Here is a 20,822-nt window from a genome sequence, read left to right on the forward strand (position 1 = left end):
TTGGAAATTATTTTAAAGAGTGAAAGTCAAAGACACAAGAAGCTCATTTGAAATAATAGCCTACAGCATAAAAAAAGGTTTTGTAGATAAAACGAGATGGAATAGCCAACTTGAACAAAAATGGTACTTCTAAAAAGACAGAATGGGGATTCTGCACATTGTTCCTGAATCGTCAACTTCAACAAGAATGATACTTCTAAAACGACATAATGGGGATTCTGCACATTGTTCCTGAATCATCTGCTTATATGTAAATCACCCTCCAAAATAAAACAAAATTTGCCAATTTCCAGAAAATAATGACTGGGAAAAAATTGCAAGAGTTCCTTGAGCTTTTGTCTTCAAGGAAGCAATCCGCGACTTCCCTTTGGAGAAAATGCAACTTTTACCAACCAAGAAGCAAAAGCTTTAAAAGGGCCATACGAATGTATAGGCCATTCTTTGCTTGTCTGAAGTAGGCAGCCCTTGGATCAGCATCAACTTCAACAGTTATCTGAAGTTGGTCCATGATCATAAATCAAGAATTAGAGATGTGACGAGTTTGAAAATAAACAACATCAAAAGTGGTAGCATAACCGTAAAGACAAACTTACCTCATCAAGCCGTGGCAGAGGATGCATTACAACTGCATGTTTCTGCATCACATCCATTACATTCTGATCCACAATGTACTTGCCTCTAGCTTCTTCATAAAGATCGATTCTTTCTCCAAACCTCTCTCGCTGAATACGGGTTTGATATACAACATCACATTTAGAAGCCACCTCCATTAAATCAGCACTCTCTTCCCATTCAACTTCTTTGGAGGTTAGATAATCTTTTATGTCATCCTGAAATGATACCAAGACAATGTAATCTCAGCTTATTGTCAACTGTAATGAAGGAAGAATTTGCAATCTCATTCCATTAGGTATATTGACAAAATTATCCTTTCCCCAAATTGATTACTAAGAAAGAAAACTCACACAGATATTTGGCACCTATTTTATAGACAACTACATACTCTAATTACCTTCATTTTCACTACTTCAGGCGAGACAAAGTAAACTTTGACATCTTTGTACTTGGCCAGCAAATAGGCAAGTGACCGCACTGTCCTCCCATAAGCAAGATCTCCTACAAGCCCAACTTTGATTCCATCAAGTTTTCCTATCTCCCTTTGAATGGTGTATACATCGAGGAGAGCCTGTCCATCAACATGGAAGTAAAATACATTGAGATGAACATAACACATTATACCCAAGAGCAATACTATAGATAATATATCCGTTTTAACCTAGAGACAATAATTAGTTTCAGTAAACCTCTAAATTATGCTCTAGATTGCAAAGATGGATGATTAGCCAAAGTTTCCGGTCCAGCAGACAAATATATAGAATCATTGTTGTTGTATTGGGGTACTGCATTGGTTTAAGATTCCTCACATAAGGAAACAAAAATAACTAATCTTACATTCACTTGAATACGACATAATATACATAAATTGTTGTCAACTTTCTGCTCAGGTCTCACACAGAAATCAAGTCACTTTTCTTATGAACATCCTCAAAGAACTGTTTGTCCAGTCCTTAAACCCTTCGGAGGTATTTAATTTGGGGGATGGGATAGATGAGATTGATAGGATTTGAGTGGTGGTTAAATAATCCACCCAACTTTGGGGTGATAAACAATCACTCATTTTTGAGTGATTAGATGCGGGCCGAGCTATCAATCATGGGCTCAATCATGCAAACCAAACACTTGATTAAGGTGGATTATTTTATCACTCAAACCAAACACCTCCTTCATAAATTACATGACATTGATATCCTTGCAAAGAGTTAATATGTTTCTCTTTTGTTCTCTCAAGGAAAAGGTAAATGATAATGAGCAAAAGCTGTTGAAATACAAATTTGTTTCCATCTAAAAACCAACCATTGCATGTTTGGAGAAGTAAAAACACATTGTTGAATTTAAAAACTTGATTGACAAATTTATGAATTCAATAAGAACTCCAGTTTGCAGACCTGGGTTGGATGCTGTCCCGGACCATCTCCAGCATTAATAACTGGGATATTGGCTGTAGCTGCAGCTCTTCTTGCAGCACCACTTTCAAAATGCCTCATCACTATGATATCAGTGTATCCTTCAACAGTTCTTATGGTATCTGGGGATCAACATGGATCAGTACAAGCATGTTTTCATACAGACTCAAAATAAAAATAACTACCTTCAAGTGTCTCCCCTTTTGCTGCTGATGAAAACTCTCGTGCATTTTCTGTAGTTAATACTTCCCCACCCAAACGTTTCATAGCTGACTCAAACGAAAGCCTAGTTCTGGTTGAGGGCTCATAAAATAGGGTTGCCATCAGATACCCCTGAAGAAGGTTGCTTCCAGTTGAGTTCTTCTCAATCTTCTCCATCTCCAGTGCCACGTCAAATATGGCACTGAGAGTATCTCTGTCAAACTGTTGAGCTTCAATAACATCTTCGAGTTGAAATTTACTCCCCAGTGAAAATAAAGGCTGTGTCTCAACATTCAGCGCTCTGCATTTGACTGCACTCCTCAAAGGCAAGTTTCCTTGTTTCCAGTCAAATGCTTTCCGATTTGGGAAAGCCGATGAATGTGGTGTGTCGGCAGATGCAGATATGGACAGAGATCTATATGTTAGTTTAAAGCTACCATTCAGATGATTGCAAACAGACTCAGCATTGGTCTTCGAAGCCTTAGGAGCAAGTACACTCCCATTTAAGGTGCAAGTGGACAATATGAAAGATGATGCCATATACCTAATCAGATATCGAAGCTGAACATTTATCAGTCAATCACAAGTGGGATATTGCCAAATATTTGTAGTTAAGATCTTTACAAGCGAACTTCAGGATCAAATTTCCAAATCCGCCAAACAAAGTAAATAAAAATGCCTTCTACATAGTATTTTTTAAGAAAAACCCACCCCTATCCAAAAACAGTCCATTCTTTTTACTATTTTTGCTTTGGTCGGATTAAAATACTTTAAAACAATTATCATTACTGTTGGATGAAAAAAAAAAAAAACCCAAGACTATCAGGGAGTGATAGAGCAGGAACCAAATATTCAAATGTACCAGATAGCTTGAGCGAGCCCTTTGAGGCATATCATCGAACATTTCACGAACAACCAAGAAATAAGTCCCACACATAATCAAAGCATCATATCAAGTTTTTATGCGTGACATGTAAACATATGGGATAAATATTTAGTAAGAAAATATAATATGGAGTGGAGTCTGATCAAAACCATGTTTGATGAATCGGAGATTTACCTCAACTTGTAAGATGGTGAAAAAAGGAAACAAGACGGCGAAGTTGTAAGATATAATGTGGCTTCTAAATGTGATGTTGCTATCTATCTATCTCCCTCGCGGCAGCGCTCTGTTCGGCAATTCTCCCGCAATGAGCAGCCCAACATACCAGACGGCGAACTCGGCAGTGGAAATAACAACACGTTCAAAGTTTAAAATTAAGAGAAATCAATATCATAATCATAATTTATGTAAAAAAAATTATTTTTATTTTTTTTAAAATTATTATTTTCTTCGTTTTTTTCCTTATTTTGTAGATAGATCACATTTTTTTTATTTCATTTAATTACGTCTTGAATAAAATATGCAATACATGTTTTGAATGAAAAATCATAAAATGACATTTAATTTTAAACATGATATGTAAAAAAGGATTTACGACAAAACCTTATTTTAAAATGAGTAAAATTTTGAAGTAACCAAAATGAAGCATAAAACACAATTTATGGCCATTCATCGAAAAAACATAAAATTTGGCAATTTTTATTGATTTCGGACGTTTTTACCCTTAATGAGGCGGACATGGTAGGATTAGGCAGAAATGGATATTGGGTCAATTCCTCCCTTAAAATGCCTTATAAGGGAGATGAGTTGCCTCACCATATAACGTGTCTCATGCCACTATCTCCAACCAATGTGGGACACTTTAACACACCCCCCTCACGCGCAGCGTGGACTATCCCAAACGTCATTTGTTGATAACGATATTGGGGGGCCCATCATTGGATTGTTAAAATTTGGGATAGTCCACGTTGCGCGTGAGGGGGGTGTTAAAGTGTCCCACATTGGTTGGAGATAGTGGCATGAGCATATAAACCTCTCTCCCTTATAAGGCATTTTAAGGGAGGAATTGACTCAATATTCATTTCTAATACGGGTTGTGTGCCAGGTTGGGTTAGGCACTTATGGCACTAATAGTGTCATAAGGGCCAGTTTGATAGCTAGTTGAGATAAAGATGGATAAATAAAATCTAGTTAAAATAATATAGATTGGGTAATATTAATAATGTATTTTAGTATTTGATAGATGAAGATTAAAATCTTGATAACATGATTTACTGGTTTGATAGTTTAGATTAAAATTTAAATTAAATAGTGAAATTACTATTTTAACCTTATTTTAAATTAATTAAAAATTTTAAATTAAAAAAATGAAACACTATTTTGTTCAATAGAAAAAATTGAATCCCCCAGTTTTGCTACAGATTTCTTTTTTTTGGTCTTCATCTTCAATCCCCCGTCCCCCACCTAATCGGCGCTGCCTCCCTCCCTCTAGCGCCGCCCGTCCCACCGCCAAAAGAATCGGCACAGCGTCGCCCCTCCCTCTAGCACGCAGCATCGCCTCCCTCCCAACCCTCTTCGAAAAATTCAGGTTTTCATTTTAACTCCTTCCATCACCAACAACCCTACCGGCTCAGCGCCACCCATCTCCTTCACTCCAACGCCGCCCCGCCCCCAAATTCATGTATCCCATCCTCACGAGAAAACCACCATTATAGCCCCAATTGTTGATCTCAATATAACAAGAATCAATCAACTCCCCAATTATTGGTGTCAGTGCATCTGTGGGCTTGATGTTGAGTATTGCTATTGATGTTGTGTTCAAATGCCCATATGAGCATACATTTGTTTGTTGGTGCCAAAAAAAACCACAGCTACAATTACCTGTAATGGACTCCAGATCGGGGAGATGAAGAAGTCAACACTAGAACCTTCGTATTTGTGCTGGACAAAAGGAAATGCAGAACCTTCCAAGGGCAAACTTGTAATCTTCAAAATTAATGAATGTCACTGTTGAGGGTGAGAAAACGTAACTGGGGTGAGCGTGAGTTGTGGTTTGGAAGTGTAACAGTGATTTGGTGCGGGCCTTGGTCAATTTTCGGGGCGCAACTATTAATTAAGTCAGCTATCAAACACATGGATTACACGAGTTACCTATTTAATCACGCAGTATATGCCCCTATCAAACACGCCCTAAATGCCAAGATTTTACTTGGTTTTAAGAGCCAACGGAAATCCAAAATAAAATAAAGTAAAATGGTCCTTTTGGCACTTATGGCACTAATACTGCCATACGTGCAATACAAATACAGAAACAACAACAATAGAATCAAAAAATCATGATGTGAAGAAGATGAAGCACATGAAACAAACAAACAAACAAACAAAAAACCCTAAATAGATCATCTAAACCCTAAATGAAACATCTAAACCCTACAAGAAAGTGTTTAAAATGGTCTTTGCCATAAGTGCAAACGGAAATCCAAAATAAAACCAAGTAATAAAATGATCCTCTTTAGTGTCATAAGTGTCATACGTGCAGCGGGCGCTGGCCTTTCCCCGCGAACGCGCAACTCACCCATAAGCTTCCAACGGTCGCGCAATCACCTCAGCGGCCGAGTAAAAAGTGTATATTAGGCATACCACCTAATTAATGACCAAATTTTGTGATTTGAAGATTAGAGGCCAAAATTTGATTTTCAATCTTCATTATGGTCATCCGACTACAAAGTTTCTTTTGAATTTTTCCTTGAAACTAGAAACTTTATTTTAAATATTTTTTTATTTTCATAATTTAAAAAAATTCAATTTTCTAAATTATGTATTTCTATTTAATTTATTTTAAAATTATTAATAAGACATTATATAATTGCATAGAATGACATTATATATATATATATATATATATATTATAATTAATCTATTTTTAGACACACTAAATCAATATATAATCTCATTTAATATATTTAAACTTTTTAAATTTTTTATTTAGTTATATATATATATATATATATGGGGGCGCGCTCCATATATATATATATATATATATATATATATATATATATATATATATATATATATATATATATATGGGGTGGTTATTCAATAAACCACCCTTATTTTAAGAATTACGAACCAGCAACAATGCATGAATTTTATGTATAACACGCATGAATAAACTGTATAAAGGCATGAATTGCGAAAAATAATTTTTTGCTACCTTTGGGATTCGAACTCAGGACCATGAATTTATCCAACAAGGTGATGAATCAACCGTAGATCTTGATGATCTAATGGCTGTAAATGGTTCCTAATTTATATTTTAAGATGCGTTCTTATTTTAGCCTTCCCCTATATATATATATATATATATATATATATATATATATATATATATATATATATATATATAGGGGGCAGTTATTCAATAAACCACCCTTATTTTAAGAATTACGAACCAGCAAAAATGCATGAATTTTATGTATAACACGCATGAATAAACTGTATTAAGCTATGAATTGCGAAAAATAATTTTTTGCTACCTTTGGGATTCGAACTCAGGACCATGAATTTATCCAACAAGGTGATGAATCAACCGTAGATCTTAATGATATAAGGGCTGAAAATGGTTCCTAATTTATATTTTAAGAAGCGTTCTTATTTTAGTCTTCCCCTATATATATATATATATATATATATATATGGGGGCGCGCTCCAGTGAGACTCCCTATTTTTCGTGTAACATGAGTACAATCAATAAGACATATAATACTAATGAACAAAACGTATATCTAACGAAGAAGATGTATATACTGATGAAAAATAAAATTTAAAAAATTGGTAATGAATAAGACATATATACTGATGAACAAGACACTATATACTGATGAACAATGCAATATATATTGATGAATAACAAAATTTAAAATATTCTGCTCCCTCCAAGATTCGAACCCTGCGAAAAAAATCACCCTCCAGATACAATATCAGCCATATGATTGATGAAATAAACGCACCAGATCGTGCCCTAAATCTCACTAAAATTATGGAGTCTCATTGGAGCCCCTATATGTATGTATGTATGTATAATTTTCTTTATTAATTATATCTATTATTGTACATGAGTTATAATTGTACATCGCATGTAGGTCTATTTTAGTACTCCCTAGTCCCTCCGTTCCACGAAGCATGACACAGTTTTCTTTTTAGTTTGTCCCACAAATCTTGACCTGTTTATAAAAATGGCAAAAAAAATACTCCCTCTGTCACGCCAAAAGTAGACCATTTTTACTATATTGGGCGTCCGCAAAGAGTAGACCACTTTCCTTTTATGGAAATGGTACCACCACCCACTTTAATCTTTTATCCTTACAAACACACTTTATTTACAAAAAAACCACCTCAAATTCAATCTCAACCACACATCTCATAAAGTGGTGGACCCTTTCTCCATTACATCAATATCATCACCAATTTTATTAAATCTCGTGCCCAACCAAAGTGGTCTACTTTTGGCGGACGGAGGGAGTACTTTTTATTCACTTTTTATTTTTTCACCTACCACACATAACACACAAAATACCAATTTATTAATTTCCGTACCAAAAAGAATTAGGTCATGCTTCATGGGACGGAGGGAGTATATTATAATTAGCTCGCACAAAAACATTAGATGGAAAAAATGAATCATACTTCAAAAAAAGTCTAATTAGCTCTCCAAACTAATCAGATATGTTAAGACACATTTTCAGTCGTAACTTTACTAACTACATGTCTTAACAATAACAAATTCGATTGTTTCAAAAATAAAAATAAAAACAATAACACATTCGAATTCATAATTTATCATGCGTGTTCGAGATCGAGACCCTAATATTTATTAGAATTCAGACTAGCTCGGAATTTATTTTTCAAATACTTACGTGTTATGCATGCAACATTTTAATCATAGAATAAGATTACAAAACAAATAATAACACACTTTATATTAGGAAGAAAAAGTTTAAATTAATCATGAATCACATTCCACTAAACTTTGCCAACTGCGAAGCTGGCAGAGCGAAAAGAGCACACACTCCACACTCTTCTGCCTCCCTCCCTCTCTCTCTCTCTCTCTCTTTCACACACACCAAATTGCAAATTGTTGCTCGTAGCCAAGATTATGAACTCAACGAACTCTAGAAACACCCAAAAAACCAGAGGCCCCTTTCGAATCCTCCCCTAACAAATCATTATAACATGTAATCGAGTTAAAAAAACAAAACCATTTTGAAAGAAATTCCGAAATGGGTCCATCTCAATCCGCTCCAATCATTTTCTCGCTCATCCTCTCTCTCTCCTCCATCCTGGCCTCCTCCTCCGACTACACCAACCTCGTTTTCAAAGGCTGTGCAGACCAGAAATTCCCCGACTCCAACCCCCTCTACAAGCAAACCCTCAAAACCCTCGCCGCCGACCTCACCTCCCGATCCTCCGCCGCCAACTTCTACAAAACCTCCTCCGGCGACGGCGCCTCCGCCATGAGCGGCCTCTACCAATGCCGCGGGGACCTCTCCGGCGGCGCCTGCAGCGGTTGCGTGGCGAAGGCCACGTCCATGGCGGGGAAGCTGTGCGGCGCCGCCGTGGCGGCGCGGGTCCAGCTGGGCGGCTGCTACATCAGGTACGAGATCGCCGGGTTCCGGCAGGCGAGCGCGACCGAGTTGGTGTACAAGGTCTGCGGGTCGACCCGGCCCGGGCTAGGGGACAGGCTGGACGCGGCGCTGGGCGGGATCGCGAAGGGCGTGGCGTCGGGTCGGTTCTACGCGGGCGGGTACGAGTCGGTCTATGTGTTGGGGCAGTGCGAGGGCGATTTAACCAGCGGCGACTGCGTGAACTGCGTGAAAATGGCGGCGGAGAGAGCCAAGTCTGAGTGCGGGAGCTCCATCTCTGCGCAGATATATTTGCTGGAATGCTATATTAGCTATACGTACTACCCTAACGGCGCTCCCACCAACCATCACTCCTCATCGATTTCCTCCTCTGGTAATCAATGACGCCGCAAACTCTAGTATTACTACGTCTCATTTTTTTTCATTTTCATTGGTAATTAAACACTTTGATCGTGTATAAAATGAGATCATCGAATTAATTATGGAGATGGGTTTTGAAGGGAGAGAGAAGAATACGCAGAAGACGGTAGCGATTGTGATTGGAGGGCTGGTGGGAATGGGGCTGATAACGGCGTGTTTGCTGTTCACGAAATCAGCTTTCAAGAAAAAGGCTTATACTTACAAATATGGCGGATGATCTTCATCGTAGACACACACACAGAGTCATGGTGTTTATATTTTTCATTTTAATTTTAAAAAATTTAAAATATAATGATCTAATGCTGTAGTTCTTGATTTGGTAGGCAAAATTGGAGAATATTTTGATTAGGAAGATGAAATTGACTTTAATTGGGGAATGTAAAAACCGATCACCTACCCACCGTGGGCATGCAAAACGTGCCCATCATGATGTGGCAATTATAATTATAGTAAGATAATTTTAATTATAGTAAAATTTATTAGTTATCTTTCCTAATTAAAATTGACACATCAATGGTGGGCACGTTATGCTTGCCCACGGTGGGTAGGTGATCGGTTCTGATAGTAGTTTTGGCCTTTTTGGTGTTTTAACATATAGTTGTAGATGTGGAGTTTTCTTCATGACCAAGTTTATGAATTATGATGCTTGGTTGATCTCTCTTAATGTTTATTTACTTTTTTAGTTACTGAGAAATGTCAGTTTCAGCAAATAATGATTGATTGCAGGTGAGGATGAACTTTTAAATTGCTACTTTATACATATGTTAGTGTAATGAGCTATTTAACAATTGACAGGTGCGTGGGTTATTGCTTTGGTTTGTTTTGAATCTTTTGATTAAAGTGTACGACTCTACTTTGACAATTTGGATGATAGAAGAGATTTTTTAAAGAAAAAAATGAACTAATATAAATGCTCAAGTGGAAATTAGGGGTTTAATCAAATTGAGCTTAGTCGAATACCATTATATTTAAATTTGTTTCATCTATTAGAGGTGAGTATGGAGCCTTATTTATAAAGTACTTCGAAATTTATGACCTTAATACAGTATAACTAAATTTTCTAAATTTACATTTATATATGTTTAAAAGATTGTTTTTTAATATATTATTTTATTTATAATAACATAATATATTATTAATTATAATATATAATTGAATAGTGTACCTATTAATAATTTTATATTTTCAAATTAAATTGTTTAATGAACTTATTTACGAACTAATAAGCTAAATAGTTCAAACATTGCTGGAGGCTTTTTTTTAGTATTTTTATATAACCATGTGGTTATATAAAACTTCATGCTTATGTAAATGAGCTATGTTAAATTTGTAAATGAACTTGTTTATGAACTAATAAGCTAAATAGTTTACACAATAATGGAAACCTGTTTATTTGAGTATTTTTACCAAACCATGTGATTATATAAAACTTCATGCTTATGTAAAGGAGCTATTATAAATTTGTAATACAATATTTTTCAATGAAGAATGTTTGAACTTGTAAAAGTGGAACTTTAGATAACAAAGGACAATTACTTCCTCCGTCCCGCGAGTCTTGACACGTTTGGGTTCGGCACGAGAATTAAGGAGTTATAGATTATTGTTTTAAGTGTGTAATTAATAAAGTTATAAAATTGATAAAGTATAAGAGATAATATAATAAATGTGATAAAGTAGGAGAGAGAATGTAATAATTATTGCCCAAAAAGGAAACGTGTCAAGATTCGTGGGACGGCCCAAAAAGGAAAATGTGTCAAGATTCGTGGGACGGAGGGAGTACAAACAATCCAATTTCATAAAACATAAGCAAGTGCTATGGGTAGGGATGACAATGCATTTTAGATTCGATCTAGATTCACGGATTCAGATTATTTTATTCTAGATTTAGTTCTTGCAAAAATTGAACCTGATAAATTTGAATCGAATTTGAATTATTCCTAAATTTTTTGAATCTAATGTATTCCCTCCGTCCCAATATTGTTGGTCACATTTCCTTTTTAGTTTGTCCCACTATTGTTGGCCACTTTCCTAAAATGGAAATATTTATCACATTCAATCTCTTACTTTATCACATTATCTCTCCTACTTTATCACTTTATTACATTCTCTCTCCTACTTTATCACATTCTCTCTCCTACTTTATCATTTTATTATCTTCTCTCTCATACTTTATCACATTCTATTTCTTACTTTATTACTTTTATACTATATGATGAGGACTGAAATATGCACCAGCGCTATGCACTATATAATGAGAACATTTCCATTTATGCTTATGATTAGTATTATTATTATTAAGCTAACCAGTGCAGATTTAATTGAAGATTTGGGATAATAAAAGAAATAATAGAGCTTCCGGCGTAGCCAAGCAAGCATAGGCGATTCAGACCAAGATCAATGTATTAAAGGGGCTTAAGCCCAATCATCTTAGTAAATGGGCTTGAGGCCCTAAGGCTTATTTACATGCTTATAAATAGAGACTTAGGAGTGGGTTAGGGGGGGATCATCTCATTTTTTACTCATTCATCTCTTGTAAAATGTAATTCTCTCGAAGTATAGTGAAAAAATCCCCAACACCCCCGTGGACGTAGGTCTTCTCGACCGAACCACGTAAATCCGGTGTCGTTTACTGCTTTCTAGTTTAGGTGTTGGTTTCTCGTTTACCCACACACTTAAAATACTAATCTACAACTCCTTAATTCCCGTGCCGAAACCAAATGTGGCCAACAATATTGGGACGGAGGGAGTAGAAGTTTGAGATTCAGACCTGGTTCAGATCCTCGTCGACAACCAAGCCCAAGGGAAGTGAATCGGAGGCCTCACATTCTTCTCTGGATACACCTTCTTCTCCTCTCGCACATGACCACACGACGATTTTCAGCGGCCTCAAGCCTCGATTTCTCTCCTCGTTCCCGACCACACATTGATTTTCAGTGGCATCAGACTTCGATTTCTCCCCTCACTTTTTAGACACCCGAATCTCTCCCTTCTGACTGGAGAGCCAACGACGGCAGCTTGAACCCTAGCTTTATTCGCATGAACCCTAACGGCGACAATGACGGCTCCCAGAGAACAATAACAGCAGATATGTTTAAATTAGAAGCTTAATGGGCTTAATTAAGCCCAAATTTTTACTATTTTGGAAAGTGACCACTTTTAATGGGACAAACCAAAATGGAAAGATGACCACTTTTCTTGGGACATAGGGAGTATATATTTTTATTTTTATGTAATACTACACTAAAGATCTATGGCTAATCTATACATTTATTTTCATTATAATTTTATTAAAGGTGATACTTTACTTTTATCTTAATTTCAGTTTAATTTTAATGATATACTCCCTCCGTCCATGAAAGAACTTCTTAGGAGAGAGTGACACGAGTTTTAAGAAAAAATATTGTTGAGTGTATTGAGAGTGGATAAAAGGTAGTTGAGTATATTGAGAGTGGTGAAAATGTGTTATAATTAATATTGAGAGTTGTGAAAAGTGAAAAGTAAAAGGATTATAAATGGTGAGGTATAGTCCAAAAAATAAATAGAAAATTCTTTTGTAAACGTCCAAAAAGAAAAGATAGGAAGTTCTTTCGTAGACGAGGGAGTACATAATAATTTTTTTTCCAAAGAAATTCTGAAATGGGTACATCTCCAATCATTTTCTCTCTCACCCTCTCTCTCTCTCCTACACCGTGGCCTCCTCCAACGACTACACCAACCTCGTTTTCAAAGGCTGCGCAGACCAGCAATTCCCCGACTCCAACCCCCTCTACAAGCAAACCTTCGAAACCCTCGCCGCCGCCCTCACCTCCCAATCCTCCGCCGCCAACTTCTACAAAACCTCCTCCGGCGACGGCGCTTCCGCCATGAGCGGCCTCTACCAATGCCGCGGGGACCTCTCCGGCGGCGCCTGCAGCGGCTGCGTGGCGAAGGCCACGTCCATGGCGGGGAATCTGTGCGGCGCCTCCGTGGCGGCGCGGGTCCAGCTGGGCGGCTGCTACATCAGGTACGAGATGGCCGGGTTCCAGCAGGCGAGCGCGACCGAGTTGGTGTACAAGGCCTGCGGGTCGACCCAGGGCGGGCTCGGAGACAGGCTGGACGCGGCATTGGACGGGATCGCGAATGGCGTGGCGTCGGGTGGGTTCTACGCGGACGGGTACGAGTCGGTGTATGTGTTGGGGCAGTGCGAGGGCGATTTAACCGGCGACGACTGCGTGAACTGTGTGAAAATGGCGGCGGAGAGCGCCAAGTCTGAGTGCGTGAGCTCCGTCTCTGCGCAGATATATTTGCTCCAATACTATATTACCTATACGTACGGCGCTCCCACCAACCATCAATCCTCCTCCTCGGGTAATCAAACTCTAGTATCACGTCTCCTTGGTTTTTTTCTTTTTTTTTTTCGTAATTGAACAGTGTATAAAATGAGATCGATGATCGAATTAATTATGGAGATGGTTTTGAAGGGGAAAAGAAGAATACGCAGAAGACGGTAGCGATTGTGATTGGAGTGTTGGCGCTGATAATGATGGATCATTAATTTCACAACAACCACACTCTCAAATACACGTGGAGTAAGTGAGTTTATAGGAAAAGATCAAAATACCCTCAATATGTAAAAACTATAAATAGCGAGACATTGTATATTGTAGTAAGATTTACGCACACCTTATACTCAGAGTAATAAATATCTTGATAGTAGTGAGTTAGTGTGAGTATTGTTGTGAATGAAGTTTGAGTCCCACTATCGTTGTGTGTGGAGTTTGTGAACCATACTGTTATAAATGGTAGTGAAAATGATATTGTGGATGAATCAAAATGACAAAAGTGGAAGCGATATCATGGACGAATGGAGTATTAGGTACTCCCTCCGTCTCAACGAAAGCGGTGTGCTTCTTTTCGACACGGGATTTAAGGGGAATAAAATTATAATGTAAAAGTGTGTAAAGGTGTGTGTGGCCACATTGTCTGTAGTGTAAAATTATTACAAAAAAAAAACACCACTTTTATTGGGACGGCTTAAAAAGAAATACACACCGTTTTTGTTGGGACGGAGAGAGTATTAAGTATGAGCATGGATCTTGCATTGTGCAAAACAAACTCATCTTTAGATATTTTTTGTATTAATTATTTTGAAAATTATTAGCATGAGTGCACAAGCTTCTAATTGAGAAATCTATATAAATTTTTTATGTTATAATCACCACATATCACACAAAATGAACACGAATCAATTTTTTTTATTAATATATTTATATTTATATATTGCAATTAATGAAGTATATGATTAAAGAAGAAAGCTATAAAAGTAAAAAAGTTGTAAACAAAATGCAAGTGATTTAATTGTAAGTATTATATTATTTTAAGGTAAAAATATATTTAATACACTAAATTATCAATACTTTTTTAATTATATTATTTATCTATTTAGATGTATTGCTACATGAATTAAAAAGTATTGGACGCGCGGACATACATTCATTAATCATGAGAGGCCCTTGATTTGGTGTCTTGAGAGGTATGATTAGGGGTGTCTATTCGGGACGCGGGTATCGGGTTACCCGTCCCGAACCCGATACCCGATCGGGTACCGGGTACCCGATACCCGCAATAAACGGGAATCGGGACGGGAGCGGGTATCAGATTTTCAAATTCCGCGGGTATCGGGTATACCCGGATACCCGCATCCAATATTAATATAATATAAATTTTATATTTTTTATTAATTTTTAATAATACTAGTAAATAGTAAATCAGTAATTAGTTTAGTAAAAAAACTAAAATTTCTACGGTACCCTAAAATCCAATTCACTGAGCACTGTTCACAACCTCCCTCAAACTCGCCGCGGCCCCTCTGCCTCCCACCCACCCGCCGTCCGAGCCGAGCCGCCGTCCGCCGTCGACGCCTTCTCACCCGCGCTGGTAAGTTTTTTTTTTTCAAGAGTCGGCGCCTTCATAGCCTGCGAAATTGCGAATGATATTTGTAATTTTGTAAATGTGTAATGTGTTTCTAGATTTTTTGAGTTTGAGGTATTAGTTTAGTGTGTTGCATTCACATTTCTTACTTCTTAATGTGATTGCTTTATTTCTTTTTTCACCATCTCCGCTGGACCGCTGCACTCACTTTTCCCTTTGCATTATTACAAGATATAGAACTTTAATATATGTTCCAGTTTGTGTGTAATTTATACTCAATAATTTAATAAGTTTTGTGATGTTGTAGGAGTTAGTGGTAGTGCTTAGCAAGAGATTAGTGAAGAAAATATAGCAAAAGAGGCGGGTATGCGGGTACCCTAATACCCGCGTCGGGTATTAGGGTACCCGACGGTCGCAGCGGGACGGGTATCGGGTGCAGGTTTCAGCCAAAATTCGGGGTCGGGTACCCGCAATTTTCGGGTAGGGTACCCGACCCGTCCCGAATAGACACCCCCGTATGATACACTTGACCGTAGAGTAATAGTCGCGTTTACAACATGCGATTAGCTTCAAAGTTGGTATAGAATTCCAATCAACAATAGTGGAACTCCCATTTCCTCGCTCATCTCGAACCCCACCGTAGAAGTAAAGATGCAGTCCGTTTACCGGCGGTTGCGCCACCACCACTTCGACCAATCACCTGCACAAATTGCCTCTTACAAATCGATTATTCCTCTTTCCGATCGGTGTAAGTTTCTCCTCCGAATTTATACGCGCTCATACTCGTTTTAGGTCCAGAAATGTCTTGAAAAAGAAACGAAAAAGAAAATTGATCAAATTCGTAAATGTGGGTCACGGATTTTCAGTTAATGGAGCAAACGATTCGAGGTGCGCTTCTACTCTTGCCACCAAAGGCGTGGGGCATCTAGTTCGCAAGGGCACTGGTGGAAGATCATCTGTTAGGTAATTTGGTTTTTCAAATCCCTAATTGTATTTTAGACCTGATTTAGGAGCTTGTTTTCTGGCTGTCATTGTATGGATTCTACTGGTACATATTGGTTTCAGAAATGGCTTCATTAGCTTCCGTGTGAATGAGTTGGAGTTTGATTGTAGATTATTGGTATATTTTAGAATATTAAGTTTCGCAATTTCATCTTGGTTTAGGTGCGGTTGCATTTTCTTTATCTTTTAGTATTTATTTAATTTTGGATGTCTCAAATTTATTCATGTTGGACTGTTTTGGTGTTCGGCAGTGGCATTGTCGCGACGGTCTTTGGGGCTACAGGATTTCTTGGGCGATATTTAGTGCAAAAGCTTGGTTTGAGCCTCTTGTTTTTGCCTCACGTCTTTCAACTTAAATTCCTTAGTGCTACTTTTGAAGATTGCATTTTGATTTTGAGTTGCTTTGTTATGTTTTCCATTCTATTTTGTTAGCTAAGATGGGTTCTCAAGTTCTAGTTCCTTTCCGAGGCTCTGAGGATTCTCATCGTCACCTTAAATTGATGGGTGATTTGGGTCAGGTGACTGGCTTCTTGCATAGACTTTTATATCCAAGACACTGAAATTCAATAATCTTTTTTACTTCGAATTATGAGATTTGGAACTTTCCATGTATTCGTCATGCAGATTGTTCCCATGAAATATAATCCTAGAGATGAAAATTCTATCAAGGCAGTCATGGCAAAGGCCAATGTTGTCATTAACCTTATTGGTATGATCTTAAGATGACATGCCAACGTATAATTTTATTCTTTTCTATTACTTTATGTGTTCAATGTTTTTACGAACAGGAAGGGAGTACGGGACCAGAAATTTTAGTATTGAGGAAGTGAACCATCATATGGCTGAGAAGCTTGCTGTGGTATGTTGTATTGCTATATTTTTTTATTTTGCTTCCATGACTTTCACTTCATCACTTGTTCAACTTATAGTCAGCCTCCAAAGAACTATTTATTAGGAATTTAGGACTGTTATATATTTCAATGAATCAAGAAGTTAACATTTAAATGAAATTTCATGTAAATAGTAGTTCCATCATCCAGTATATTGAAACTACAGATTAGGCAATTGTTAGATTTTCATGTCCCCTCCTTTTATTACCTCTGGTTTTAGTTCCTCTTGCTTGAGGTTAAACTGAATTTAGGACATGCTCTGTCTTGTTAAATTTCAGTATCTGTGGAGTTTTAAAAGAAGTGGGAAGCTTGAGAATGGGGCTATTAGAAAGTTTTTAGAAACTGATTTTATGCATTGTGTTGCTCTCCTTATTTCTCAATGTCAAAATCTAACTAAAATACTTGTCCATATTGAGAGCTTAAGATACCTTACTGTGTGTACTAACAAGTCAGGTAATTAAATTGGTTATAGAATATGGTAGTGGTCAATCGTCGTTATTCTTGTATATCCTTGTCCATTATAAGTTCGTCCTCTTGATAACTAGAAAGAAAATCCTTTACTATTGATTTTTAAATGAATGTAATGGATATGTCTTTCCCTGAAAAAATGTTTTATTATTCTACTCTCAGTGAAGCAAATGCTTTGAAGCACTTTTCTGATGTCCACTTCTATTCATCGTCATTATTATGCGTTTTTTCTCGTGGACAAACTGATATATTTATAATGATGACGCCTCATACATGCACAGATTGCAAAAGAACATGGTGGTATCATGAGATTCATTCAAGTTTCATGCTTGGGAGCATCTCCATCATCTCCATCCAGAATGCTTAGAGCTAAAGCAGCTGCTGAAGAAGCTATTTTACGAGAACTACCCGAGGTTAATTGTGCACTATTTTTCTTGTTTCAAATGGATCTAGAATTCCTTGCTTATTTGATTCTTATTCTCTAATAGATTTAAATTTTTGGAAGCAAATGTATAAGATTACAGTCTCATTGTTATAATAGCTCGTAGGATACTTTTGCTTTTTGTATGTATGATTTCTCAGAAGTATGTAAACCAGTCATGATCATATTTTGCTTTTGCAATAACTGTCTGTCATATTTGGGGCCCAAAATGTGGTGCTTGTAACGGTATTATGTTTGATTTCATTCAAAGATCTACTTTTTTGTCAGGTCACAGTTATGAAACCTGCGGTGATGATTGGGACCGAGGATAGAATATTAAACCCATGGGCACACTTTGCTAAAAAGTACAGCTTTCTCCCACTTATGGGGGATGGATCAACTAAGTATGCTCTCATGCTACTGAAGCATTATTTTATATGATTCTTAAGTCATTGGTAAACCAATTATCTTATCATCATGCCATTCGCAGAATTCAGCCTGTATATGTAGTTGATGTTGCTTCTGCCATTATTGCCGCCTTAAAAGATGATGGGTCCAGCATGGGAAAGACTTATGAACTTGGTGGACCAGAGATTTGTACTATACATGAATTAGTATGTCCTTGAACCCACCCACAAAAGAAAAAAGAACAGATAGAGTGCTCTGGAAAATCAGTCATTCCCCTTTCTTTGTTTATTTCTTCCTGGAAATAATAGTAACGAATTTTGCATTACTGCAGGCAGAACTTATGTATGACACCATTCGTGAATGGCCTCACTATGTGAAAGTTCCTTTTGGTGTTGCTAAGGCAAGTCCTTCAGGCGCATCCTTACGCACTTATCTGCTGTAGATATTTTATGTGATTTCTAACTTATCTCTTGCTGGAGTTTGCTGAATCTTCCCCCACCCCTTCTTTGTAATATGTGACATTGCTTATGCTATCTCCAATCTATTAAGAATTTGAAAATCAGTGTTTCAGTTATGTTTAACAAAGATTGGAATTTATACTTCTATGATGTAGATATTTTGTTATATTGATATCACTCTTGCTGGAACTATCTAAATGAGGACTTCTTTTCAACTTCCAAAATCTCTGCCATTTTCTGTGCACTGCTCTATAACTCGAGAATGTGATGACTATCAGCCTTCAGATTCAGTGTGTTAGAGAAGATTGATAAATGCTCTGCGATATCATATGCTAGAAGATGTTAGTATTGACAAGTTTACAAGAGATTATTTATGCAACCATCCACCCTACAGTTGCCTTCCACACTTATTTCCTTTCTTTGTTTTTTTCTTTTTCTTTTTTCTTTTAACCCTCATTGGCAATTACATTCTGTATCAGGTTTGTTTAAATGAGATTGGGTGGTGGGAAGTAAACTTTTCTTTTTCTTTTTTTCCTTTCTCAGTCTCGGGGGTTCGGGTGGAGAGGGTTGGTGGTGTTCACATGGGGCTGTAGATTTAGGTTTCTGCTTTCTTATGCATGACTTGGAAGTTGGTTCCCTCATCTGATTCATATTTGGACTTTATGATGAGTTTGTCTCACCTTATTTTCTTGGTGTAAATGTTTTCTCTACTTGCATGCCTCAATAGGCATCCATCTTTGGTTATGGAATGAGGATGCAACATATTTATATGTTCCATGAAGAAGTTTATTTTTGAAATTGAACTTCTAGTAGTTTTGATCCAGATTATGTTGCGTTCTTTTAAGTACTTCGATACTCATATTTAATCTTACGACTGTTTGTGACATGTTTGGTTTCAGGCACTTGCAACACCCCGTGAATTATTGCTTAACAAAGTTCCGTTCCCAATGCCCGTCCCTACCATATTGAATCTCGATCAGATTGAAGCCTTTTCCACTGATACAGTGGTTTCGAATGATGGTAAGTGTCACGGGTTTAAGGATAACCTCTTCATTGCTTATTTGTGATTGTGTATTTAAAAGTTCACACTCGTTTCCAATATTGGATTCTCATAAATACATTTTTCATCTTCACTCGTTTTTGCACGCCAGCTTTAAAATTTGAGGATCTTGGAATTACGCCACGCAAGCTGAAGGGTTACCCAACCGAGTATCTGATACAATACCGTAAAGGTGGACCACAATATGGTTCAACAGTTAGCGAGAAAGTATCTCGGTCATGGGATTGAGGTTCAGCAAAATCACAAATTTAAGGTAGGGATGTTGTTGCCTGCATTCCTGCTCCATTCTCTATGATAATGCATGCAAAATTTTCTCACCTCATTGTTGTGGTGATGATGGAGAATGCGAAATGGCTGAAACACGTTCAGTTGGTTTAATTCCTAAATAAACGAATCACTTCAACCTCGAAAGCAGGTTGAGAGCCCTAATTTCTTTTAAAAGTGAAGTTCTTGATGGATATTGTTAATTTGCCCTACTCTTGTACTGCACTTTTCTATGCATGAGTTGTTATTTTTTAAAAGCAAACCACATTACATAATCTATCACCCCATTTTCACACAATTGAAATCCATGTTATATACATCTTTTTTCCCCCCCTTTCTTTTCAGAGAAACTAATGCAACGTACATTCATTAATTGACGATTTTTTAGTTAAGTCAATTATTTGTGATTTTTTTCAGGGGATTATTGGTGAATTTTGAACGTCAAACTACCATGGTGCTTCAATAAGTGTTGGAAATAAAGTCTAATTGCATGCCTAATGTAGTTTGCGATCGAATTTTGATATGCCTAATTTTTTGTAAATGTGTATACCACTCGAAAATGTTCACGTCAAAGAGAAAATCGACCGTGCCAAAATGAAATTGCCAAAAGAAACTGGGCATGTTCAATTTGTACAAGAATAAATTGTGGTTTTTAGTCTATGATATTTATAACATGGGTCGAATTTGCAATTTGGTATTAAAGGTTATGATTTTTGGTATAATTAACATAAAAATAAAATTTATTGAATATTGGTCCTACTGAAAAAT

At 37.1% G+C, this 20,822-nt stretch overlaps 4 protein-coding genes across 6 annotated transcripts; 3 read left to right on the forward strand and 1 right to left on the reverse strand.

The window, feature by feature from the left end:
• Positions 1-110: 110 nt before the first annotated feature.
• Positions 111-3,657, reverse strand: LOC131000066 (aspartate carbamoyltransferase 1, chloroplastic-like). Of its 2 annotated transcripts, none has more exons than XM_057925837.1 (6): positions 3,286-3,657; positions 2,210-2,769; positions 2,007-2,146; positions 1,013-1,186; positions 594-830; positions 111-493 (listed from the first exon to the last, which is right to left on the reverse strand). In XM_057925837.1, exons 2-6 carry the CDS (start codon positions 2,763-2,765, stop codon positions 386-388), a joined length of 1,215 nt encoding a protein of 404 aa, XP_057781820.1. In that variant the 5' UTR covers positions 2,766-2,769; positions 3,286-3,657; the 3' UTR covers positions 111-385. The 2 variants fall into 2 exon arrangements, with proteins under 2 accessions (XP_057781820.1, XP_057781811.1); XM_057925828.1 differs by having other exon boundaries at positions 2,210-2,786; positions 3,286-3,497.
• Positions 3,658-8,134: 4,477 nt separating this feature from the next.
• LOC131000103 (plasmodesmata-located protein 3-like) lies at positions 8,135-9,558 on the forward strand. Its single transcript, XM_057925874.1, has 2 exons — positions 8,135-9,126; positions 9,254-9,558. Exons 1-2 carry the CDS (start codon positions 8,391-8,393, stop codon positions 9,388-9,390), a joined length of 873 nt encoding a protein of 290 aa, XP_057781857.1. The 5' UTR covers positions 8,135-8,390; the 3' UTR covers positions 9,391-9,558.
• A 3,250-nt stretch (positions 9,559-12,808) lies between these two features.
• On the forward strand, positions 12,809-13,998 carry LOC131010962 (plasmodesmata-located protein 2-like; the record flags this gene model as incomplete). Its single annotated transcript, XM_057938677.1, has 2 exons — positions 12,809-13,520; positions 13,634-13,998. Coding segments are annotated over 2 exons (786 nt in total), but the record flags the coding sequence as incomplete, so codon positions are not given.
• A 1,618-nt stretch (positions 13,999-15,616) lies between these two features.
• LOC131000080 (NADH dehydrogenase [ubiquinone] 1 alpha subcomplex subunit 9, mitochondrial) lies at positions 15,617-20,744 on the forward strand. Of its 2 annotated transcripts, XM_057925856.1 has the most exons (13): positions 15,635-15,831; positions 15,950-16,046; positions 16,337-16,401; positions 16,518-16,603; positions 16,710-16,794; positions 16,874-16,944; positions 17,725-17,856; positions 18,153-18,268; positions 18,355-18,478; positions 18,604-18,672; positions 19,630-19,750; positions 19,882-20,043; positions 20,472-20,744. In XM_057925856.1, the coding sequence occupies exons 1-12, from the start codon at positions 15,735-15,737 to the stop codon at positions 20,016-20,018; spliced, it is 1,200 nt and encodes a 399-aa protein (XP_057781839.1). In that variant the 5' UTR covers positions 15,635-15,734; the 3' UTR covers positions 20,019-20,043; positions 20,472-20,744. The 2 variants fall into 2 exon arrangements, with proteins under 2 accessions (XP_057781832.1, XP_057781839.1); XM_057925849.1 differs by lacking the exon at positions 20,472-20,744 and having other exon boundaries at positions 15,617-15,831; positions 19,882-20,259.
• Positions 20,745-20,822: the final 78 nt, after the last annotated feature.

Source organism: Salvia miltiorrhiza, chromosome 1, assembly GCF_028751815.1.
Source record: "Salvia miltiorrhiza cultivar Shanhuang (shh) chromosome 1, IMPLAD_Smil_shh, whole genome shotgun sequence".
Lineage (NCBI taxonomy): Eukaryota > Viridiplantae > Streptophyta > Magnoliopsida > Lamiales > Lamiaceae > Salvia > Salvia miltiorrhiza.

Excerpts from the sequence above, each read along its gene's own strand:
- LOC131000066 (XM_057925837.1), bottom strand. The coding sequence starts at position 2,765 with ATGGCATCATCTTTCATATTGTCCACTTGCACCTTAAATGGGAGTGTA. Across the intron at positions 2,147-2,209 it reads AAAAGGGGAGACACTTGAAG|ATACCATAAGAACTGTTGAA; the intron begins GTAGTTATTTTT and ends GTTGATCCCCAG. Across the intron at positions 831-1,012 it reads CTGAAGTAGTGAAAATGAAG|GATGACATAAAAGATTATCT; the intron begins GTAATTAGAGTA and ends GTATCATTTCAG.
- LOC131000103 (XM_057925874.1), top strand. The coding sequence starts at position 8,391 with ATGGGTCCATCTCAATCCGCTCCAATCATTTTCTCGCTCATCCTCTCT. Across the intron at positions 9,127-9,253 it reads CTCATCGATTTCCTCCTCTG|GGAGAGAGAAGAATACGCAG; the intron begins GTAATCAATGAC and ends TGGGTTTTGAAG.
- LOC131000080 (XM_057925849.1), top strand. The coding sequence starts at position 15,735 with ATGCAGTCCGTTTACCGGCGGTTGCGCCACCACCACTTCGACCAATCA. Across the intron at positions 16,795-16,873 it reads TGTTGTCATTAACCTTATTG|GAAGGGAGTACGGGACCAGA; the intron begins GTATGATCTTAA and ends TTTTACGAACAG. Across the intron at positions 18,479-18,603 it reads TTTGTACTATACATGAATTA|GCAGAACTTATGTATGACAC; the intron begins GTATGTCCTTGA and ends GCATTACTGCAG.